Raw genomic sequence first — 25,167 nt, forward strand, 5'->3', positions numbered from 1 at the left:
TGCCACACAGGCCTGCCCTGAACCCTGTTAATGTGGCTGGAAACCTGAAACTCAGGCTGCATGCTTATTCTTTTTGTTTTGTTTTGGTTTTGTTTTTGGATTTTGGGCCACACTCAGTGATGCTCAGAGGTTGCTCGTGGCTATGCATACAGAAATTGCTCCTGGCTTGGAGGACCATATGGGATGCTGGAGATTGAACCCAAGTCCATCCTGGGTTAGCCATGTGCAAGGCAAATACCCTACTGCTGTGCTATCGCTCCAGCCCCTGCCTGCTTATTCTTATTCAGCATGTCCTCCCCCTCAGAGGACTAGAGGCGCTGTTCCCCTTTGTTTCTCTCCATCTCACCATTACCACCATGAACCCAACAGAAGAATTTCTCTCCCCCCATGCATCCCTACATGTGTCCTTCTGTCTTCCACCTCTTCTCTATCGGCACAAATGGCCTTTGAAAATTATATGAGAGCCCCCCCCCCCATTACTCTTCAAAGTCTTCCTGAGTTTCCCACCATGGTGGAGGTGGCCTATCTTTTCTAGTCTCTTCTCCAGACTGGCCCAAGCCCGGTTTATCATGTCTATCCTCCACCTGCCATCTGCTCTCTTGGAGCATGCATTTGTTTGTGGCATTGTCCTGATGGGAGCTGGGGGCACACAAAGTTCCTTCTACTAGTCACAGATCTCCTCCTTCCCATTGAGAAGGCCTCTGTGCCATGTGCCACTATCACCTCTCTCACTCCCCAAACTCCATGGTCCATCACCCTTTCTCCCACTACCTCTGCCTTCTTCCTCACTGCCCCCAGTGCTTCTTGTTTTCTGTAGCCTGATGTCTGGTATCCAGGGAGAATGCAGGCTTGGATAGCCTGCCCCCTTCAGGAAATCCCTCTTAGATTGCCCATTAGAACACTTGCCCACTGGAGCAGTGGGTAGATTCACCCTTGGAGCACACAAGAAAAGACATCCTGCATGTGGGAAAGTCTTTCGAGTGGCTTGTCACACTCTGCATTGACTGACTATCTACTTGGAGAGTTCTTTGGACATGCTCAATACAGGCTAGCTCCCCTAATCTTAGAAGGTCTTACTCTGAGAGTGCTGTGTTCTGCTGAAGGTTATGGCTTCTGCCTTCTCTCTTTCCTTCAGGTTCTAGCCCTGGTCTGTTCCACCAACCCTCGGCATCACTGTTTTAATGCAGATGCATTATAACTCCCCTCATTTGGATGTTTAAGGGCACCCTGCTCCCCACAGGACCCATCCCCAATGATTTTGACTGCAGATATGCTTGGAGTTCGTTCATCTTTTTAATTTTAAGAAAAGATGAACTTTTGCATTTCGTTTAAATATGCAGATAGAGTCAGAGATCACACAGAGGGTAAAGTAATTAATTGCCTTGTACACAGTTGACCCAGATTTGAGTCCTGGCATCCCATATGATTACCTGACCCCTGCCAAGAGTGATTCCTGAAGGCAGACTCAGGAGTCAGCCCTTTATGCTTTGATAATATCTGAGGTCACCAGGTAGGGTTGGGGGAAGAGGGAGCAGGGGATGAGGCAGGGAGGGAGGATGGATAAGAAGGGGCCCAGGGAAAGTCATGGAGGGACATTGGAACCTTGGTGTTGAGTATGGTGGACTAACAATGAATAAATATTAACACTATTGTAAACTATCTTATTGCAATAATAAAGTGAAGAGATAAATATAATACATCAGGTTGAGTGTTTGCCTTCCATGTAGCTGACTTGGATTCTATCCCAGGCACCCCAAGCCCATCAAGAGTGATTTCTGAGCCAGCTGTACCCCTCAAAAATTAATACTTTATTCAAGAGACATGTGGTCCAGAAAACAACCCCAGCACCTAACCCCTGTTCATAGCCTGTCTGGCCCTGGCACAGGGTCAGAGGACTTGCAGACCACTAGCTGACAAACCTGCTGTGTCTGTGGCTGGAGGTGATTGGCCTCAGAAGAGGATCAAGTAGATCAGAAACCAGGTTTCAGAGCCAGCGAGATAGTTTAACAGGTAAGGCGTCCGCCTTGCACACAGCCAACCTGGCTCCAATCTCCAACAATACCACATGATCCCCTGGCTCTCCCCAGGGGTGATTCCTTAGCATAGAGCCCTGAGTACTGCCAGCTGTGCTCCCGAAGAAACAATAACATAAAAAAAAAAAAAACAACCAGGATTCATAGTCAGGTTTTCACAAATGAGATGTCCTTTAGACAACTTCTCTGACACCTGCCTTCCAGCATGGCGTCGCCAATCAATCTCCTGGAAGCAGTCAGTCAGTAGTCAGATGCCCCAGAGCATCTAATGCTCTTTGTTAAGTGCTCTTAGTCCAGGTGGCCTGGGCCTTCACCTACTTCTCCAGAACTGTAGCTCTTCTGTCCTGTTTTCCCCCTCTGCTCTCAGCTGGAGTGGAAGGCAGGCGGTCGTCAGTGACAGCCAGGGACTGCAGTGGCTGCCCCCCCAGGGCTTTGCTGCACCATCCCCAGCCCCCCCCCCCTTTAATAAGCTGACTGTGATCTAAATCCCAAATGTGCACCGCCTCGCCCCGGATGCTTTTGATTGACAAAACTAATCTTTCCTCCACCCCGATGTCTGCCGCTGCTCGCATCCTCTTGCAAATCATGTTCTCGCCGGCTGACAATTAGATAGAAGATTGGGGATTTGGATGCAGGAGGACTGTGAGGTTATGAATCAATCGTGGGGACTCCGGTGAGAGAACAAACCGGGGAGCCCATCTTGGGCACCTCGCCACAACCCTCGGAGCCTTCTCAGTTGATTTATGAGTTGATAATAACCTCGCCTGGTCTCCTGCTCCCTATTATTTTTCATAATGCACAAGAAAGCTTTAAATTTCGGAGAATGGGGCATTGCTGCATCTAAGCAGGGGGGGATACCGGGGTTGGGGCTGGAGTGGAGGGTGGGGGTGGAGACCCCCAGGGTTTCAGACAGCTGGCTCTTTCCTGCTGTGTGGGTCGCCAAGGGACATAGCTGTCACAGGCAGGGAGCTCCACAAACTGATGTGGTGTGGCCTGGAAGAAGAGCCCAAGGGGGTGACCCTGGCTTGGAAAAAGGCAGCACAGTGATGGCAGCCTGGATTAATGCCAGGCTCAAAGCATATTTGGTGCCATCTAGATTTCACTTCTCTGGCCTGTCTCAATCTAAAAGACTGAACTAGAAACTTTCCAGTTAAAAAGGGAAATCAGGCTTGGAGAACTAGCTCAGAGGGGGAGAGAGGGCACTCGGCTGGCATATTGCAAGGCCCTCAAGTCAAACCCTGGCACTGCACAAGCCCTCAAGCATGGCTAGGCATGGCTCTTGTGGTCCCGGGTGCTTCTACCTCAACACCACCATAGAACCAAGCTGCATCTCCCCACACCACCTCACACCACTGGGCATGGCTGACTTACAAAGGAAACACACTGTGAACAGAGGCAGCAAATGCTGTTAGCCTGCAGCCAGGAAGTGGCATGGACTGGAAAAGAAATAGGAGCAGGTGCTGTTTTAGGACAAGAAAGAACCACAGACCTGCTACCTTTCCTCCACTTCATGTCCTCTGGCAGCAGTGGTGCTCAAGGAAGAGAAGAAGGCAGCATGATGATTAAAACCTGGCATTTTTTATCCTTTGATTTGGGCAACTGGGGGGTTGAGCTAAGGCTCTACCACCAGGCTGAATTCCTGGCTCCTGCTTAATATTGAACAGATTTTTATGTTGAGATTTCTTTTTGCCAAAAAATGATAGGACTTTACAGCAGTACATGTCAATGAATGAACAAAATAACTCTGAACAAAGAAAGCCCCAGAGCTTCAACTGCTAAGTTCCTGCTGAGATTTGCAGAGACCGCAAAAAATAACTGAAAACAAATACTTGGTAATCAGGAGGTAGTTACAGAGGTGAATGTTCAGTGATGAATGAGTGGATATCGGATGGGTATGTTCTATGATAGATGTGTGGATATTGGATGGATATGTTCTATGATTAGAAGGGAAGTACTGGATGGATCTGCTCCGTGGTGACTGTGGATATTAGATAAGAATGCTCTATTATGAGAGAGTAGATAATTAATGGATATATTCTATGGTGACTGTGTGGATGAATATGAGTATTCAATATCAATAGAATATTAATATCACAGAGCCGGAAGCATCTATAAAGACCCACATCTGGTCTTTGCTGTTAGTCTGAGCTCAAACCCTCTCAGAGCTGTAGCTCAGTGGACAGTATGGATCAAAGTGTGTCCTACAAAAGTTCAGATGTTGTGTCATCCAAAAGTTGGAGGTTTGGTATTCTCAGAATGTAATGTCATTTACATTGTCATGGAAGGTGTCCTTCATTGAGTGAGGGCCTAAGGATACACCTTGTTTCAGAATGGCCGGTTCCTTGTAGAAGGGCCATTTGGACCCAGAGCAATAGTTTCCCTGCAGAGAATAAGGTAGGGATAAAATGATGCTCCCCTTAGCCTAGGAGCTAAGGTTGCTGCAAATCACAAGACCCAGAGAGAGGCCTGGAAAATTCTGCCTCACTGCATGTCCCTCACAGAAACCAACCCTGTTTACCCCAGATGTTGGTTTCCTGAACCGTGAGACAATACATTCCTGTGGATTAAGCCACTCAGGTTTCTTTTCACAGAAACTAATACAGATTGGGGGTCAAGGAAAGAATATCTATCAATCACATAGCCATATTATAGATTTTTAATTCAAAATGGAGATAGTGCTCCAGAGAGATGCAGTCCATTCTCTGTAATTAAGAACATAGACTTTATGTGAAAAACAGTGAAAGTTTTCCTGAGAAAGGGCAAAAGGAGGTGCAGAAGTCCAGCTAAAACTAATGAGATGTGGAGTGGAGAAAATGGAGAGCAAGCAAACTACTATGAATGTGATCTGTGCAAAGGTCCTATGATGGGTGAAGTGGGATGCATTCTGGGAAGGTAATCCAGGTAGGCAAAAGAGGACAGAAGCAGGGCCAACCAAGAATCAAGGCTCCTACCTCCAGAACTATGTTCAGTTCATGACATTTGAGGGACAGTATGGTGAAGAAGCCTATTTTGCTTTCCACCCTGACTTCCTGGGACATGAATATCCAAAGAAGCAGACTAGAAAAGCTTGTATTGGAGCCAACTCTGGAAGCAAGTCATCTGCATGGCGGGAAGAAACAGCAGCAATTTGGCGATTCTGGCAGCAGCAGGCCACTAATGCTGCCAGGACATCTCCTCCCTCTATGAGGCCCTATCCGACGCCTACTTGTCTGCAGCCACTCCCTGCTTTGTTTGCCCTTTAGTCCAGAAAACTATCTTCCCAGAACCCTGCCTTCAAACATGGACTCTGTCAGTAACTAATATGCATCAGTATTGTTCTACACCAGGCACTGTGCTAAGCTTTGCATGCGGCAACTCTCCTAACCCTTAAGTCTGTAGTGTGGGTTCTATCTTTATGGCCTTGTTTTCAGAGGAGGAAGCAAAGAGATGAAGATACCTAGCAGAAAGGGGTCCTGTTAATAAAGGGGGCATTTCAGCACAAGATAGGCCAGCCTTTGTGGAGAGGGCTTTTGTCTACATACTCTTATTTTAACCTGTAAGAAGGCAGTATTTCCTCCAGTTGAGCCATGAAGAAATGGAGATTGGAGAAGTGCATGAGGGTATTGGTTAAGGGACCTGCAGTGGGTATGGGAGATGTCACATGCTGTGCAAATCTAGGACTAGGGTGAACAGAGATTCTCGGGGGCTCTGTGCCAAGCAGGGGCCAGAGCAATGAGCTGTTTAAAGCCATGGTTGGTTCCCCATGGTTGGTTCCTCAGGAATCTTGGGGTCTTTTTTCAATTCTCTCTGCCCTGTCCTTGGAGATGGGCCTAGCCTGTGGAAATGGGTCCATGGCAGGCCATTCCCACTACTCTTGCCCTCTTCAATGTGTCTGTAGTCTTATGTCCCTTGCCTCACTACCTAAGTAGCAGGAGCTAAATGTCACCTCTCTGCTTTTTAAAAGTATATATCATAGGGCTGGAGCGATAGCACAGTGGTAAGGCATCTGCCTTGCACACAGCCAACCCGGGATGAACCTGGGTTCGATCCCCGGCATCCTATATGGTCCTCTGAGTCTGTCAGGAGCTTTTTCTGTGCACAGAGCTAGGAGTAACCCCTGAGCCTTTCTGGGTGTGGCCCCCCCCCAAAAAATAAAATAAAAGTACATGTCCTGCAGAAAAGAAAGATTCACATGGTATATGAACATCAAATAATAAGGAAATGTGAGAATGGAAATCTCCTATCATTTTTTAATAATACTTTATTTAAGCACCATGGTTACAAAATATGTTTGTAGTTGGGTTTTAGTCATCAAATGTAAACCACCTTTCATCAATGTAACTCTCTCACCAATATTCCCCATTTCCCTCCTCCTCCATCCCCTGTCTGTCTTTAGGACAGCATTCTATTTCTCTCTTTCATTGTCATAGTAGTTGTTGGTGCTATTATTTAATCTAACTGCACTCACCATTCTTTGTGGTAAGCTTCATATCATGGGCTAGTCCTTCCCGCCCTCAGCTATATTGTCTCTGGGTATTATTATCATACTTTATTTTATTTTTCTTAAATTCCACAGATGAGTGAGACTATTCTATGTGTCTCTCTCCTTCTGACTCATTTCACTCAGCATAATAGTCTCCAGGTCCACTCATGTATAAGCAAAAAACATCCCATCATTGATGCCTCCATTTCAGGAAAAACCAAAGTAAGCACATTTAACTATCATTCCAGAACTCATAACTTTCCTTTTCCATATCTACACGCCTCTCATATATGTAATTATAAAATACAAATAGGGGCCGGAGAGATAGCATGGAGGTTGTGTGCTTGCCTTGCATGCAGAATGATGGTGGTTCAAATCCCGGCATTCCATATGATTCCCCGAGCCTGCCAGGAGTGATTTTTGAGTGTAGAGCCAGGAATAACCTCTGAACACTACTGGTGCGACCAAAAATATAAAATAAAATAAAATAAAATACTAATATAGATATTTTTCTATTGCAAAAATATCATTTTACAACGTATACTTTCTTAAAATGATGTTTCACTTAATGTTGTATATGTACAATACATCTTAAATATTTGTGAATAAATCTTTATTTAAGCACCATGATTACAAACATGTTTGTAATTGAGTTTCTGTCATAAAAAACACCCTCCCACTTCACCAGTACAACCTTCCCACCACCAATGCCCCACATCTCCCTCCTTCCCCACCCCTGCTTATATTTGATACAGACTTTCTACTTCTGCAGAAGTACTCATTTGTATTCAGCCATCTACTACCAGGGGTCCTCAAACTTTTTAAACAGGGGGCCAGTTCACTGTCCCTCAGACCATTGGAGGGTCTGACTATAGTAAAAACAAAACTTTTGAATGAATTCTTATGCACACTGCATATATCTTATTTTGCAATGAAGAAACAAAACAGATACAAATACGATATGTGGCCCGCGGACCACTGTATATGAGGACCACTGTACTAGACTATCTTTGATTTGTATCTAAATATTCTTCTTATAGTTCTAATTATGTCATTTCATCCAACGTGTTTCCTTATAATATTGATGAGAAAAAAAATCCAACTAAAGTTGAGCAAAGGACATTATTTGAGGACCTGCTACTACTACAGGTTGTTTTGCTTAAAATAACATTTCCCAGAACTATCAATGATGGTAAGTAAGAAATTACTGTCTATATAAAAGATATCATTACAATGTAGTTCTTCAACACTCAGAAGAGACACAGTCATACTGCCTAAAATAAAAATATATGTCAATCTACTAATCATTCATGCAGGCTACAGAGAGTGTGTCAGGCATATCCTGAGCTATTCCTGAAGTTTATGGTGATAAATTAACCTTCAAATAACTTTCAGCCAAGTATTTGGGATCTTTAGAAATAAAGTGTGGCTGTTCTGCAGTGTTCCTAATATTTTTATATTGTCTTTAAGTCCTTGGCAAGACAACTTGACTAAGAGTTAGAATCCAAGAGTGGTAACAAAAATAATTACTTTGCTTTGAATTTGTTTTAGAAGAGAAGGAAAGGTTGATTGGCTGTTGGTAGAAAGAAATGAAAAATCCTTTCCCTTATGTTTCTTTGGCTTAGTTTTACCTGGTTTTCTCTGATGTCACAGTGTTAGGGTCTGAGTTGACCATCCGAGTTGGCGCTGAAAGTCAACGACCAACTCTGATAATGCACAAAATGCAAAAGGGAGTTTATTTGACTACTCAAGGTCCAAGACTCAAAAGCAAAAGGAGTTTTGACAAGAACCCCAAGTTAAATCTTCAAGCAGTGTATATAGAGCTTTCTTTACAAGCTTCAACAACTCAAGCATTTCATTGGTTAATACAATAATGCAAGCATTTCATCCACTTGAACAGAAATCACATCAAAAATTACATCATGCTTAGGGAAAATGATGATAACTTGCTTAAAATGGTTTAAGATTATAGGCCACACATGTTGGCCAGGGCCTAAATAAAGTTGATGTTTCCTCAAACCTGTCTGTGGACCATTTTTTCGTGGCTATACTGAACCCTCAGACCCGCTGGCTAGAATGAAGGGGTTGCAGGCCTGTGACCCCAGCCAACAGAGAAAGGCTTCTCCATTTATCTCACCATCATCTAGCCCCATCCAGGTCTCAATAATTAATGTGTATTTCTACATACTGGCGACCAACATGGGGCGCCAAATGCTGCAGGCGTCTTGTGTCTCAGCATCTCTAATGGAGAAAAATCCTTCAGGAGAGAAAAATGGGTAACACAAGTGGCCAAATATGAAATAATGAAACCACACAAAATAAATTGTATGGGGACCCGCATCTTCAATAGACGTGAGACCCCATACAATTTATTTTGTGTAGCTTCATTATTTCATATTTTCATATTCAACCACTCATGTTACCTGTTTTCCTCTTGTGAAGGATTTTTTTCCCCACTAGAGATGCTGAGACGCAAGACACCTGCAGCAGTAGATGTCCCAACTTATTGCTAGTTCAACTGTGTATCAGGGGATCCTTGTCTGATGGAACATTTAGATTTCTTTATTTTAGCTGAACAGGGAGGGTCTTGCTTTTTGCAGGGTACATTTTGCAGTTAACATTGGGCTAATACCCTTTGCTTATGAGGAAGTTATAGATCAGAAAAATATTTTACAGTGGCTTTACTGGGTCTTAGGACCACCTTGGCCCTAGGCTCAGGGGGCCTTGGTTCTCACAGCAGGTTTCTAAGAATGTATGGCAGATCTCTTTTCTACGTTGGTCCTGAGGCTGAACATTGGGCTCTGGTTTCCATCCTGAGTCAAGCCTAGAGGCTGTTCCTCCTGAACTAGTCAGAGGAAGCCTAAAATAGCCTCATTAAGGGGGATTTTGGGATCCCCTGGAGATAGTACAAGGTTTAAGGCACTTTCCTTGTACATGGCCAACCCCAATTGGGTCTTGGCACCCTATATGGCCTCTCTGAACAACGTCAGAAGTGATCACAGAGCCAGAGTTCAGTAAAACCTGAACATCAAGTGTGTGTGGCCTCAAAAAAAAAAAAAAAAAGGAATAAATTAAATAAAATAACCCAATACTGAGGTGGAAAATGTCTCCAGCCCCAGCCATGATTTCATTTGTGCAGCCTAAAGAGCAGTGGAGTGAGAGGGCAGGAAGTAGAGACTCCCTCCTGCTAGTGAGAACAGCAGCCTGGGCAACCCAACCTTCCCCAGAGCCTGGAGATATTCACAGTAGTCACCAGAGAAGTGGTGACCATCAGGGTGGCAGAATGAGAACAAAAACCCGGACATGTGGTCTTCATTGCATTGGGGAAAACGAGAGTATGATGAGGAAAATAAGAGGCCTTTTGTAACTTACCCATTTCCAGACACACAACAGTCACAAGCACAGACAAGAAGCTTAAACTGTAATCATTTGGTTCTCTAAATGACTGGAACCTGGTGGGCTGGGGGTGGTGGTGGGGAAGAAAGCCAAGGGGGCCAGACTCTGAGAGCCTGGAGCCAAACCCAAACAATAGTGCTGAAGTTCTGGGGTAGGGTGGCCGGGCAGAGAGGGAAGTGGCTATGATAGCAAGGAAGGAGTTTCAATGTGAATGAATACTAATTAGTGACATGGATATTAATGATGACAGTAATTAACAGGGGAAAGGAAGGGCTGTCATTGTCCCAGGGTGAGTAATCAATCTTGGCAGGTGATAAATAATGGTTCAGCAAGCTCAGCAGAAAGATAATCCGCCTGCCCCGGGGAGAGCTGTTGCGGATGCAGAAACCCTCTCAGTTTCTAGGCAACCCACACACAAAAAAAGAACTCTTTCTCTTTTGAGGAAAGAGCAGGTTAGAGTCTCTCCCCCCACCCTCAATTTGGGATTCCAGTTCCTATTTGATTCCTCCTTTGTTCTTCACTTCCTAAGACAAATGTTGAACTTGTATAATTTGGAGGAAATGGACCCACACACAGACACGCTCTCACTTTCTCTCCAAGAATGTGAATGAATAGGAGTGATTTTGATCCAAAGTTGAGCTCATCCTGGCCATCCGGAAGCCAGCACCAGCACGAGGAAGGGCTTAGAAGTTGTGCTTTTGCCGTTGAAAGAAAGGCAGGGAGCTGGCAGGACCTACCCAGTCTACTGAGGCTAGGCTTGAAGGGAGTCAGGGGAGGCGAGGAGGGCAGGCCTAGGCCAGATCCACTTCCAGAGAGCCAGAAAGAAGCCATGTGTGCAGGCTCCAGGCTGTACTGCTCTCTCTCTCTGGGCCCCCCAGTCACACTTCTGAGAAGCTGTCTTGCTGAGAAAAGGGCAATTCTTATTAAATCGCTCAGCTGGCACTCCACTCTTTCAGCTAGGAATCTATCCCAGGAGAGTGTTTGGCCTTAGACCCTCAATAGGATCCAAGAGCTGGAAATGTCCTTTTACACCATTTCCCATCAACTATGCCATCTGGAGGGGACAGTGCCACCGTTAAAGGTGTGTGATGGTTGAGAGTTCTCTGGTGACAAAGGTGGATTGAGCTGAAATGCAGAACCTTCCAGAAAATTGGATAGCTTTCCTCCCCAGTGAACTGTGATGTGATGAGGAAATAGATTCCTTTCCAAAGAGAATGAAACCAAAGGGATCCTATTCAGAGAAGTAGAACCAAAGTGGCAAGGGACCCCTGGGCACAGCACACACACACACACACACACACACACACAAATAGCTGAATGAAGCTGGGTGATAGTGCAGTGGTTAGTACAGGCCTTCTTGCACTTGATCCATATCCACTGCCAGGTCCATGGTACCTGAGACATAGTATTACATGGAACCCCAAATATTTTTGGGTGCATGCATGAGCCTCCACACCACTAAGATGGCCAAAATATCCCCAGCACCTATGGATAGGACCTGAGCAACATCACTTCCTTGGGCTTGGTTAGCCAAGAATTGCCAGTGGAGTCCATAGATCTCCTGAGTACCACTTGGGAGACTTTCTCCTATAAAGAAAATATTGGAGGAAGACCAGATTGTCTTCCTAAAGGGGTCAATTTAAGGAGGCGGAAGACAGTAGGTGCATAGGATGCTCAGTTCTTTAAAGGACCACATAATAGGCAGAAAACATTTTGGGTTTCTTTTGCTACTGTTTGAGGACAAAACTCTAAATAAATAGAGAGGTCAGATCAGTCTGTTCAAAGAACACAAAATGATGAAACAGGATCTAGCTACCTAGGGGATAAATTATGAGGTACCAGGTACTGGTTTTGTTGTTGTTGTTGTTGTTGTTGTTTTAATGTGCAATCAGGTACTGCTCGTCCAAAGAATTGTGTATGGAGCTCATGTATTACTGAGAGTTTGAGTGAATAAGCTTTAAGTATTTTTTCTGACTCATTTGGGCTTTAATACTTTGTGCTCATCAACAGATAATTGAAATGGAATATGTGGTCTCTATACATGATGGAGCTATTAAAACAAGAGGAAATCTTCCCATTTGCAACAATATGGGTGGATAGTAAAGGGCTGGTGCTCAGCAAAATAAGTCAGATGGAAAAAGACAAATGATATGTGATAATATGCATGGGAAATATAAAGAAACTAAGCAATGGAATAAACACAACTGGGCTCTGCTATAAGAATGGTGATTAATAAAATGGAAGAAAATAAGTGAGATGGAGGGCCAAGGACAGACAGAGGGGGCCCATTGGATGAGGATTGAAAAACACGGTGTATTGTACATCTGAATTCATTTGTCTTATAAACCAAAATTACCTCAAAAATAATAAACTGAAAATATAATGCTAGGTGTATTAAAAATGAATAAATAAAAAGATAATACTTAGATGCAAAATGGAGATGATACAATTCCTGGGGCATAACATGAAAAACAATTTTTTAATTACATCACAGCCCAAAGCTAGATGTCAGTCTTCAGGACCCAGGCTTCATTCACACTGTGACTCTGCCCCGTGGGACCCTCCCTACTCTCCAGCAGAGAAGATAGGGGAGAAGAGGAGGTGGAAGGGGTGTGCAGAGAACCATAATGGTCAAGGTCTGCAGGTGACAGTTAGACCCGCCTGTCATTGTTGAAACTCAACCCATTCCTGACAACTGTAAAACTTGAGTGTATCGTAGCTTTGACTACGATAGAGGTTTTGTCAGAGATTACATCCATTTACACCAAGCCACTTGCTTTTGGGGTTAGCCCAGACTAAAGAAAAAAAAAAATGTACTGACTGGTGATTGGCAGGAAGATTAGAACATGGATGGCTGAAGTCTCCCCCTCAAAAAACAGCCCAGGGCAAAACATTGCTGAAATGGCATCACTTATCTTGGGGGGTGTCATCAGAATAGAAAGCCACAGGAAGTTCCCTACAGACACTCATTACAAAACTAGAGGTATTCTAAGTGAATGTTTTTTTTGGGGGGGAATGAGATTATGACTATAAATGTGTACTGATTAATGTGAAAAGCTGGCTCAGAATGCAAAAGTGTCAACATTTTCCAGTTCTATCTGGGTGTGTGTCCACTGGAATCAGAGTCTTGGGGAAAAATTCTTTTGACAGTGGGTATATGTAACACTTCCCCCAATGTCCTTTTACCTAAACTTTATTTTGGGATGTTAATCCCACCTGGATGATCAGACCTGGGATGAGGCAAGCTGTTTTAAATAAAGAAAAAATGTCTGACTGTGGGGAGGTGATAAGGGAGGCAGAAAAGGACAGAGAGAGGAGCGGGGCAGCAAAAAGCTTAGCAGAGAAAGCAGATGTGAAGAAAAGCACATGGCAGACAGGGCCTTGGAATAAAAGCAAGCTGACTCTGATGAAACTTTAACTGACTTGCTTGTGAATTATTTCTCCACCATTACCTTGCACCTTTAGACTAGCTGGCTGAAAGGGCTAGAGGCACCATGCGGTGGGGAGGGGGACTCACCCAACACGTGGACTCCATAGTTTATATTTTTAATCAACAGGTGAAATGCCTCTGAGTCTTTCCACTGACATTGCCTTCTCATTGCAGGTACTGACATTGTGCAGTGGCTTATAAAGAACCTTTCCATCGAGGACCCAGGTACTCGACACTTGGACACTGACTTTATCCTCCATGGTTTTATAAACACCCCATAGCCAAGATCCAAACTAGATGTATCTACCTTCTCGAAATCTGAGCTTGTAAATGTGAATTTTTAGGATGTGTGGTTTCACTCTATTTACAAATGAAATTAATTTATTTTCTCTACTGAATCTTTACATTTAAGTCATCCTCCAAGGGACTGAGCAACTATTTAGAATGCCAGAGAGTCTGATACCATAATGTGTGAAATGAAATGAATTCTCTTTAGCCACAGCAATTAAAGATAAGTTGTAGCACTGCCACTGAACAGCCTTCTCGAGCCAGCTCTTAAAATTAGATTGCCTGATCCACAATTAAGATGTTTAATTATTTGCTACAACTCTTGTTTTCTGCTTCTGCATGAGCTGAAGGAATGATTCCCACCCATCCCCAGCTTAATTGTGCATTTCAATTAGGAAAATCTTACCAGAAAAATAACAAAACCTTGGCCAATAAAGGAGTTTCCAAATCTGTCCTCCCACCAGAAAATAAGTAGAAAAAAATGTATTTTACATGGCATAATTAGAAAATGGGGATTTCTGAAAAATAACAATTCTGGTTAGTGTAAAGCTTATGTGGATAAGCTTATCTTTTGGATAAAAAGAAGAGCTTATAATCCACGTTGCTTATTAATACTTTTCTGAAATTATTAGATACTTCCTGCCATAAGAAAGTATTCTTGATGCCTAAAACTTTTACTGATAAGTATCCATTAATCTCCATTAATCTGTTCTGATATTTTGAGGACTGGGCCAATTTTTCACAATTAAATGAACTCCAATTACTGTGCTTTTAAAGATTTCTTTAAAACCCATTCTGGGGTCCAGAGCGGTGGTGCAAGCAGTAGGCATTTGCCTTGCATGTGCTAGCCTAGGACAGACCATGGTTCGATCCCCCAGCGTCCCATATGGTCCCCCAAGCCAGGCGTGATTTCTGAGTGCATAGCCAGGAGTAATCCCTGAACATCACCGAGTGTGGCCCAAAAACCAATAAATAAATAAATAAATAAACAAACAAAACCCTTTCTGGAGGTTTGACCTTCAGCTATGATTCCTTGCTGGGTTTAGTATGTCAGTTCAGGCTTTCTTCAGTTTCATCGGATGCTCCTTATATATGGTGTGAAATAAATACAATCTACACAGAATTCAAGTCAATGCATTACCAGAAATCTGAATGCCAGAAAAACGAGGTCAAAGCCAGGTCCCTAAAAGTGACATTAACCTCTTTACCACCTTGATTAATAGTCATGCTGATGGGGAAGAAAAGTTCTGAATTCTAATTTAGATTTTTTATCCACAGAGGCGACTATACATGCAAATCCCTTCAAGGAAAGAAAAATCAACTACCCTGTGTGCTGATTATTATCTTATAAAGCCTAGATTTTTCAATGTCTACTAAATAAGCCTGTCAGATCAATACAATGTGTTTAAAGTCAGTATTTTTTTATCCCACCAAACTAAAGAGTACCTTTCTTTATTGTAATATTTTTCTCTTCCATAGGATCTTTAGAGGATAAAGTCCTGGATGCAATCCTCATCCCCTCAATAATGTATATGAACAGAATGAAATGATTGTGATATTTCTGACTTAGTTTACTCTGATAAGAGAAGTGATGATAGCAGGAGCAATGGAATGCTCAGCAGTCAATGAGTAGATCAAAAAGCTTCTGGACCTGATATAAGAAGGTTCTATGAAAGTCCCAAATGAGAAGGAACATGTCTGGTGCCCTTGGAAAGACACAAAGAAGTTAGGACCTTCTTGAGCATCTGAGATGTTGGATAGAAAAGTTAAGGACAATTTACCAGTTAGAAATTAATGGAAAGAAATGAGGCAAAGCAAGTACCTAGAAATTTTGGAAAACCCCAAGACCAACTTCTATCTCCATTCCAACCTCTACCCTATACTCTCTCCTCCCTTGTGTGCTTCCCTTTGTTGTCCCATCTGACTCATTTCTAAAAAAAAGTTCAAAGTATCCAGTGAGATTTCCAGCTCATAGATTTCCAACATTAGCCATCTATCCCCAGATTTTTCTGAGCTTTTCCTTGGAGTAAAAGGAGAAGTTGTAGGTGAACAAACTTTTCCTTTTTTGCTGAGTTCATAATTTTTGGAAACTTTACAAAGCAGGTTGGTTGTCACTAAGCAATGAAACACATTTCTATCCTTTCTAATTCCACAAGTTACAGTGCTCATCCCTTCTGAAGAAAGCTAGGCAGTTCTTAAAAAATGAAATGTCTGGCATCTTTCATCTCAGAGCTACTTGGTGTTTTTATATAAGAAAAATAATTCTAAGTTTAGAAATAAGCAAAGTCAAAATAATTCTGATTTAATGGTGCAGATAATGTGCTAGATTAAACAATAGCCCCTTAAAGATGTTCACTCAATTATTTATCCTGTGACTGGGGTAGCATACCTGGTAAAAGATATTTTGCAGACATGATGTTGAGATATTATCCTTAGTTGACCAAATGGGCCCAGTGTAATTCAATGGGCCCTATAAAAGAGAGGTTGGTTTTTAGGTGTCATAGAGAAAAAAGAAAAAGGAGAAAAGCAGAGGGTGAAGAAGAAGCAAAGATTCTGTGTGATAAAATTGGGTGCAAGAGAGATGATTTGCAGAGGTTGATTTGAGAAGGTCATAAAGAGATAAATCTTCAGCGATTCTTTCTAAATTACAGCCCATTCTGCACCCCCTTTGGAAAGAGCCCATCCTAGACTCTCCTTTCTACTTGCAAGTACTATTCAGGCCAAATGCCAATCTAACAAATTTTAAATTTAAGTATTTGATATATCCAGTTACATGATGTCACCAACTTTCAAATAAAAATAAAATGTTTCTTCTTTAACAAAGGTATTTTATCATATATGCCTTTATGGGTATACATAATGATATTAGTTATGGAATAATGTGAAATAGTTATGGCATTAATAAGTATTGCTTATATTTGGTGAACTTGATACACTTTAGTATTTTATTGAATGCAACATTGAACAAATATATTCTATTTTATTCAAAGTTGGGTTATTTTATAAAAAATATAAAATAAATGTTATCAGATATCACAATAAAAAATGAAATGGCTGGGTTATGAGCAATCTGTAAAATAGTTTGTATCAAACCAAAGTAAATTACTTTAAATTTTGTAACTTGAGGGCAGAGAGATAGTATAATGAGCAGATTGCTTTGTACAAGACTGGCCCAGGTTCAGTCCCTAGCACGTCATATGGTCCCTCAAGCACAGCCAGAAGTAGTCCCTTAACATTGCCATGAGTAAGCCTTGGCAACACTGAGTAAGGTTTAGAAACTAAAAGAAGGGCCAGAGCAATGACACAGCAGTAGGGCATTTATTTGCCTTGCATGCAGCTGACCGAGGACGGACCATGGTTCGATCCCCCAGCATCCCATATGGTCCCCCAAGCCAGGCGTGATTTCTGAACACATAGCCAGGAGTAATCCCTGAGCATTACCAGGTGTGGCCCAAACAACAACAACAACAACAACAACAACACAAACCTAAAAGAAAAAAAAAGTTTTTAAAAAAGCAAATGAACAAAGCACAGAACCTATAAAGTCCCTAGAATTTTCCTGATATGAGACAACTCTCATGCCAACATTTTCTGTGTCCAAAATTCCATTTTATCAGTAAGATTACTTGGTACTTGTGAATAATGATCACTTATAGAAAAACTATTTACATTTAATATTTTCTCATAGCCCTGCCCTACTCTTATTAGTTACAAAAATCAATTTACAATTGATGCTAAAGTAGTAAAATACCTTGATTATGATAAAAATATTAATACTTCAATCAGGCTTCTTATGTTATGTTCCCACTGCATGGATATTCCTGAAAGCTTCAAAGCAAGGGAGATGTTATTCTATTTCCACTGACTCAAGGCAACATCTCCTCTTCCTGGTTGAACACGTGTGAGTCCAAACTTTTCATAGGCAGCAAGTCTGCAACTCACTTCTGGGAATGATTTTAAAATATATATTCTAAAATGAAAAATACAAACCAGGCTGACAGTACTAACTTAACCTGTACTCTGGTGAAAACTTTCTATGAGCTATAGCTCAGTGATGGGTATCTATCTATACTGAGTTCAAGGTCCTGCCAAGAAGATAAACTTTTTCTGTAAGATTTGAGAAAAGCAAGTTAAGCAAAGTCAGTCTCTCAGAGATGGATCCAAACAAATCCAGATACATATTAGCCTCTCCCAATTATGGATGTCCGCCTTCTCCATCACTACCACCCACCTCCTGCTTTGTCCCAGAGTAATGACCATATTTTCCGGTGTATAAGACGAGTTTTGAAACAAAAAAAAGTCAACCGAAAATTGGGGTCATCCCGAAAAATGTTTCAATATGCCGCTAAACGAAAATTGTCTGAATATTGCACACAACAAATTTTCCAACTCGATCCTGCACCAATCACTGCAAGCTGCTCGGACTGCCTCTCTGACTCAGCCAATCCAAGCAGGCTTTTTATGCAAGCAAATTAGACACTGTTCTGCACCAATTACTGCAAGGCTGCTCGGACCGCCTCTCTAACTCAGCCAATCCAAGCAGGCTTTTTATGCTTGCAAATGAGACAATGTTCTGGACCCAAATCTACACTGTCAAAAGCCTGCTCAGATTGGCCAGAGTCAGAGAGGAAGTCTATGATAGTAGAGCCTTCGAACCTTTGCTTGTTGTGATTGGCTCACTGTGGTCCATACAGTTGCAGCACAGGAACGTTCTGTCTGATACAGCGAATAGAGGCCTAAACCTATGTTTTAACTGCAAAATTAGGGGGTCGTCTTATACACCTGGTCATCTTATACGCCGGCAAATATGGTAAATCAGATCAGAAAATCAGTATCTGGTCATGAAGGACATTATTGTGACATCTTCTCCTGTGTACATTTCATTTTTTATTTGGCAGGGGTTGGTTTGGGGGCCACACCCAGTGATGCTCAGGTGTTACTCCTAGCTATGCACTCAGAAATCACTCCTGGCTCCAGGGACCATATGGGACGCTGGGGACCGAATCATGATTCGTTCTAGGTCAGCCGCATGCAAGGCAAATGCCCTACTGCTCCAGTCCTCCCTGTGTACATTTCTGCTGGCACCCCTGCTTTCTGATGGGTTCCTGATGACTTCTGTTTCTCTTGTTGTTGTTCCCCCTAGTTGAAGCAATCCACGTGGGAAGCCTCATAGCTGCCCAGGGCTACATCTTCCCCATCTCAGATCATGTTCTCACCATGAAGGATGATGGCACCTTCTATCGCTTCCAGGTAGGTTTGCCACCTGGGCTTTCTACCAAAGAACTACTCTCATCTCAAATTTAACAACTCAGTTAAAAAATGGAAGATGGGACTATGTTGAAAAAGGAATCCGCATTCTCTGTTAGTGGGAATATCATTTTTCAACTCTGCAGAAAACAGGATAAAGATTTCTTCACAAAAGAATAGATCTTCTATATGACCTAGTGATTCCACTTCTGGGCATCTGCCCCCAAATGCAAAAAAATTCATTCAAAACCATAAATGAATATATCTGTTCATTGTAGTGCTAGTGCAATAACCAGGTTAGGGAATCCACCCAACTGTCTGATACAGATGAAATGATAAAAATAAACTTGTGATGTATATACACAATGAAATACAATGCAGCCAACAATGAAATCCTTTAGTTTGCTGCAACTTGGATACAACTGGAGGGCATCATGAGAAAAAAGTCACAGAAAGAAACTCATCTGTAGTACACAGAGAGAGAAAATAAGAGTATAGACACTATCAAAAGATGATAAAACCTTGACTCTGGAGTACAGAACGTAGAATACCAAGTTAAGTAGCAATAAAAAGGTGAAATGGATGTGCTATTGGGTCAGCGGTTGGTCTTGAGAACTTTGATGTTAGTGAGAAGATGAGGGTTGTTTTTTTTTTACATCAAAATTATAAACATTGGACAGGGAGATAGCACAGGGGTTAAAGCATTTGCCTTACATGAGGCCAATCCTAATTTGAACAAGTCAGAATAAACACTGAGCACAGTCAGGCATGACCTGAAATAAAAACAGAAAGCCTCCAAACCATAGACATTAACACTATTATAAACATGTGAATTAAATTATAATGATTACATTTTGTTTAGTTTTTGGAGGGGAACATCCAACTGTATTCAGAGCTTATTCCTGGCTTTGCAAGGATCACTGCAGGGGAGAAAGAAGGAGTTCTGGGAAACAGCACAGACCATCTGTGGCATCAGAGATCAAAACCAGGCCAATTGTAAGCAAGGCAAGCACTTACTCTCTTCAATCCCATAATAATTAAATTGAAATAAAAAAATTTAAATAAATTTAAAAAATAAACATCAAAAACCTGAGAGTACCCAAAGAAAGGTATTTGCCTTTGAGACTAACTTTGGTTCAGTCTACACTGCCAGGGTGATCCTTGATCAGAGTCAGAAGTTAGCCCTGAGCCTTGCTGGGTGTGATTCATCCTGAGCATCATATCAACACACACACACACACACACACACACACACACACACACACACACAGAGTAAAACATAAAAGGTGCTTTAAGGAATAGCCTTGACTTCTCATCAGAAATGGTAAGGGAGGGAACCCTCAGATCCTGATCTGGGTCATGTGTTGCTCCATTTAAATATTAATAAAAGGCCTTTGGGGGAAGCTTACTTTTGTGGGGTAATTCACATATCGATTTCTTCATCTTTTTGAAACTCAGCATGGTGGGAGGGAAGATCTGCCATCTTCCAGGTAGGAGACTCTGGTACACAGAGGTTGATCTGAAATTGAACCCCAGTCAGTGCAGCAATGCTGGAGAGGAGTTTCAGTTTGCTTTCTAGTAAACCTGCCCAACCTATTTTCTACTTTTTTTCTCAGAACCTGACAAAAGTGAGTTGGCATAGAGTCTAAGGGTTGTGTCAAGATCAAAGCCAAACAGTTTGGGGAATCTGGATACAGTGGATAGGACACTTGTCCTGCACACATCTGAACTGGATTTGATTCCCAGCACCCCATATGGTCCCCCAAGCCCACCAGGAGCAAACTCTGAGAGCAGAGCCAGGAATTATCCCTGAGTACTACTGTTGGAGTCAGCCCCAAAACAAAACAGTTTAGGAATAGAGTTCTTCAGACAGGGTCAAAGATGTTCTGTTAGGCTTTGAAGACCCATATCAAAAGACTCTAGACTTCAGGCTTGGGGTGTCCTGATTCTGTTGAATTCAAGCTCAAAACTCCAATATGTGAGAGCACATATCCTGGAATGCAGATGGTTGCCCCTTGCTGTATCTTTACATGTAGAGAAGGAGGGAGACAGAGAGAGACAGGAAGAAAGCTCTGCTGTTTCCTCTTGTAAGAAAAGTAATCCGCTCTGATAAGGGCATCGCCCTTGTGACTTTATTTTAACTTGTCTTAATGAATGCCTTCTTCCAATTCAGCCAGGTTGGAAGTGAGAGCTTCCTCTGAGGAATCTGGGGATATACAATTCATTCCATAATAAAGGGGTAAAGAGAGCTTGGCAGAAATGTCAACTGTGTCCATCTGGCGTCTACACTCTTGGGCTAAGAAATGTTTATGCTGTGAATTAAATTGCTCCTTCTGGCATTTATTTTGCTGACCTTGACGTCATTGTCTCACTGCTAAATTAAAATGTTGACTGGCTTCAGCCTTGTTAAAGGAAGAGGGGGGTGGATATGAGTGAGAAGATGGGTGGCACCTAGTAGGGCAGGGACTGTTTCTGGGTACTGAAAAGGAAATGTGCTTACAGGTGTACACCTGGGTCCTGACTCCTGTGTTTTTCTGCAGGCTCCCTACTTCTGGCCTTCGAACTGCTGGGAGCCTGAAAACACCGACTATGGTGAGCCCTGGTCCATGCTATTCCTCCAAGGAGAACAGAAGACATGATGCTTTGTGACTACATGATGCTTTGTGCAAAGAGAGGAGGGTCTTTGCCCCACTGTCAGCCATTGTGTAGAGACTAGATTATATAAAAAAAAAGTACCAAGATAGCACAAGCAGGAATGTTCTGTGGTGCTGGTAAGGGGATTAGAGAAAGAGAGGAGCAGCTGAAGGTCTCATTTTATGAATCCTAGAGATCTAGGGACTCAGAATGATGCTACAGAAATTATGATGACTGACTGATCTTTCCTGGGCTGGGTATCAGGAAGAGCTGGGCCAAAAAGCCAATTGTCCTTGGCCTATTCTATTCTCATAAACTCTTTAAGACTTACTAATGACTAATTGAGAGTTAGGTGTTGGGGAAAAAAGGAAGGTCAGGAGAAAAGAGACAGGCCAGTAATGACATACCGAAGCTACTCTGAACTAGTAAACCAGAGTGTGTTTGATGGGTAAATTGTGAATTATCTTACCAGGCAGTTTGTCAGTAATCTCTCCATAGAGACTATTTCATATTCCTATGTTCTCTTCTTGTGCTTCTAGCTCAGTAAAGCTTCTGAGACCCCACATGCTACATTCTCATGCAGGCATACTATCTTCTATTGTATGGCTTCTGGGTCACTGTGAATCCCTGAGGCAGGACACACACACACACACACACACACACACACACACACACACACACAGAGCACAGCACAGCACAGCACAGAATTGAGGCAGAGCTGGGGATCCTCAAATATTTTCAACAGTTCCAGGTCTTTCTTGAAGATAGTGCGTGAGCACTCAGTAGAAGCAGTAGAATTTGAATGTGATCCCAGTCCCAAGTGCCTGTCTCCTGCCCTGACCTAGCTGCTAACTTTGCCCAGCCTTCTCTTGAGACACTCTGAGACAATCATTGCACGGAGCCTGCAGCTTTTCCCTGGGATTCTTGTAAAGTTGTTTGTTCAACAAGAAAAGAAGGAGCCAGAGGAAGTGGCAGGAAGGTGTGCTGGGCACTAGGGATGTTCTAACCAATCCAGGAGACCTGTGAATAAAGGGCCCTCTTTCATATCCCAAGTTAAAGATGGGGGTGCCAATAAGGCTGCTGGATGGGATTTTGGCAAGTTTAAAGAAGCCCTGGTTTGGTCTCCAAGTACAGCAGGTAGCCCCTCTGCCTGTCCATCAGGTATGTGCAGGCACCCAGGGCTTCTGCCTAGAATTGTGCTGTGCTGTGTTCTCAGAATTGTGATCTGAAGAGTAGCAAAGCTGCAGCTCAGAACACAGCTGTATATGGCTGATCCTAAAACAAACACTCCTGGAACTGAGAAAAGGCATCATGAAAGCCCAATTTGGAATTTGAATCATTGTCACTCTGTTCCCTGAGGTAGCCGTGAGCCTTGCAGATGCGAAAGCCAATATTTTTCCAGACCTTAGAGAGGGTGAGATGGTGGCAGGACCAGATATCTGGGCCTGAGTAAGCAGAAAAGATTTATTTGGACATAAACCCCCACAGCTCTGTCCACCTGACACTGTGGACCTCCTGGTTCTCCTTCCCTGTCTCAGAGGGTTTTTCTGTCTCATCATTTTCACTGTGCAACATGAGCAAAGATAAAAATAACAACTTACATCAAGTGCCCCTGAAAACCAAGTTGTTTTAAATTCATGCACTTTAATTCTAGCAAATCAGATCAAGTCGAGGCTCAGAAAGCCAGCGTACTTATACTAATTCCAAAGCAAAAAGTTTGTATTAACTAAGTGAATTGGAATCTGGGACTATAGATCAGAGGTAGAATGCTTAGTCTGCATGTGTAAGGCCTGAGTACAATATCTAGCACTGTAAAGAGAAAGCCAAGGATAAAAAGACACTGTTCCACACAATGTGGCACTTGGCATTCTGGCTGTGTGACCGTGGCATTAACCTCTTTGTGCCTTGGAGACCTGGTATTCAAAAAAGAATTGTAATAATACTTTTCCTCTCTTATGGTTTGTAAATGCATGTAAAGTTTGAAAATTGACCATCAAAACTCTGGTAGTGATTAGTGTTGTCATCACTAAGCTAAAGTTAGATGTCGTTTGGTTCCCTGTTGTTGGAAGCGAGTACATGGAAGCTGAGGTCTGATTTCCACTGTTGAAGCTCAGTGGTTGTCTTTCACTCCCAAACATTTCTGAGTCACCACCTTGGTGTCTGTTGTGATGTCACAGGTCTGAGGAAGGGATCATAGTCTTGCTCTGAGAGACCAGACTGGAAGAGAGTGGAGGAGGTGGAAGAGATGGTGGGACAAGGGACTGGAATATTCTAAGATTTTATGAATTTCCATGAGTGTTCAACAATCACTGTGAATGTTGAATAGACGAGGAAATGTTGGTTTCCATCTAGAGCAAATTAGATACCACCATAGGTGCCTGATAATGCAGAATAAGTGAGGAAATCTCCATCTGTCAAAGGAGGATCAAGACTCACAGTTTTAGGAAGATGGAGAGAGTGTGTGAACATTTGCAAAGGCCTAGAATGGTGGCTGACACTCAATGGCTCCATGAAAGTGAATTTGCTGTTAGGCTGATTCCCTGAAAGCAGTGTTTTGCACCTAAGAAGCACTCAATAAATTTTTAAATGGATGAATAAATGAATGAGTAAGTGGGTCAGTGAATGTCACCGTGGAAAAAGCTCTGAACTAGACCTTAATTCTAATTCAACCTTCACCATTAACTCGCCTGTGGGTAAATCGCTCCACTACTCTTAGCCTTTTGTTTTCCCATCGGTCAATGAGGGGTCGGTGCTGGGTGGTTGCCAAGGTTACCTCCAATGCTAAAATCCTATTGTTCTGAAATATTAATTATAGTATGTGAGGAAAACAGAGAAATCTATGAGGTATATGTCCCCTAGTTTAGGAGATGGGAGTAAATATTGTTATCCCTAGGAAAGTAAATATTGTTATCACTAGCCATGTCCTTAAATATCTTGAACAAAGATTGAATCAGTATATTTCTTAATATTTAATTGCATGAATCTGCTCACTGGGACTGAAGAGATAGTACAGGGTAAGGCACTTGCTTTGCATGTTGCCAACTTGAGCTCAGACACTTGCACCACTTCTGGTCCCCTGAGCACTGCCAAGAGTCATTACTGAGCACAGAGCTAAGAATAAGCTCTAAGCACTGCTGAGTATACCTTCTCCCCACCACCCCCCAAAAAGAATTTATTTCCTTTACAACTTTTGGATGTTTCTATGTTTATCATGATGAGATTCAATGGGATGTTCTAGTGAAAAATCACTGGGGCTCAGGAGGTAACTCAGAGATATACATGCTTTACATTAGGTGCTGTGGGTTCTATCCCTAGAACTGCAAGATTTCTAAGTACCAAAAGTAGTTCTAAAGCATCAATAGGCATTATACACCCTTCATTCAACAGAATCAAGTGAAATGTTAGTGAGGAGCCAATGTAAGGACAAGAAGATCCAGATTTTTCTATAAGAAATTAAACATTTGAGTAAATGTTACTTATGCTTTAAGTGAGTCTCTCAAATGTGCTCTTCTAGAGTTGGCTATTGTTGGTTACACATCACAATGAGTTCTGTGAAGGGTCCTGTGGGAGAGCAGACAAACCCCAAGGAAAGTGTGTCTGAAGAAGGGATCCCTTCAACAATTGCATCCTCACATCACTCCCACCAAGTTTTGGAAAACAAATTATTTATGTTTGAC

General features: G+C 42.4%; 1 protein-coding gene across 4 annotated transcripts in view; it reads left to right on the forward strand.

The window, feature by feature from the left end:
• Nucleotides 1-25,167, forward strand: part of RGS6 (regulator of G protein signaling 6) — a 592,928-nt gene that overhangs the window by 473,294 nt on the left and 94,467 nt on the right. For all 4 annotated transcript variants that reach the window (XM_049770388.1, XM_049770390.1, XM_049770389.1 and 1 more), the window contains exons 4-6: nucleotides 13,496-13,546; nucleotides 18,753-18,859; nucleotides 21,397-21,448. In XM_049770388.1, the coding sequence (XP_049626345.1) occupies nucleotides 13,496-13,546; nucleotides 18,753-18,859; nucleotides 21,397-21,448 (210 nt within the window). The remainder of the gene's footprint in view (nucleotides 1-13,495; nucleotides 13,547-18,752; nucleotides 18,860-21,396; nucleotides 21,449-25,167) is intronic.

This window comes from Suncus etruscus, chromosome 3 (assembly GCF_024139225.1).
Source record: "Suncus etruscus isolate mSunEtr1 chromosome 3, mSunEtr1.pri.cur, whole genome shotgun sequence".
In the NCBI taxonomy this organism is placed as follows: Eukaryota; Metazoa; Chordata; class Mammalia; order Eulipotyphla; family Soricidae; genus Suncus; species Suncus etruscus.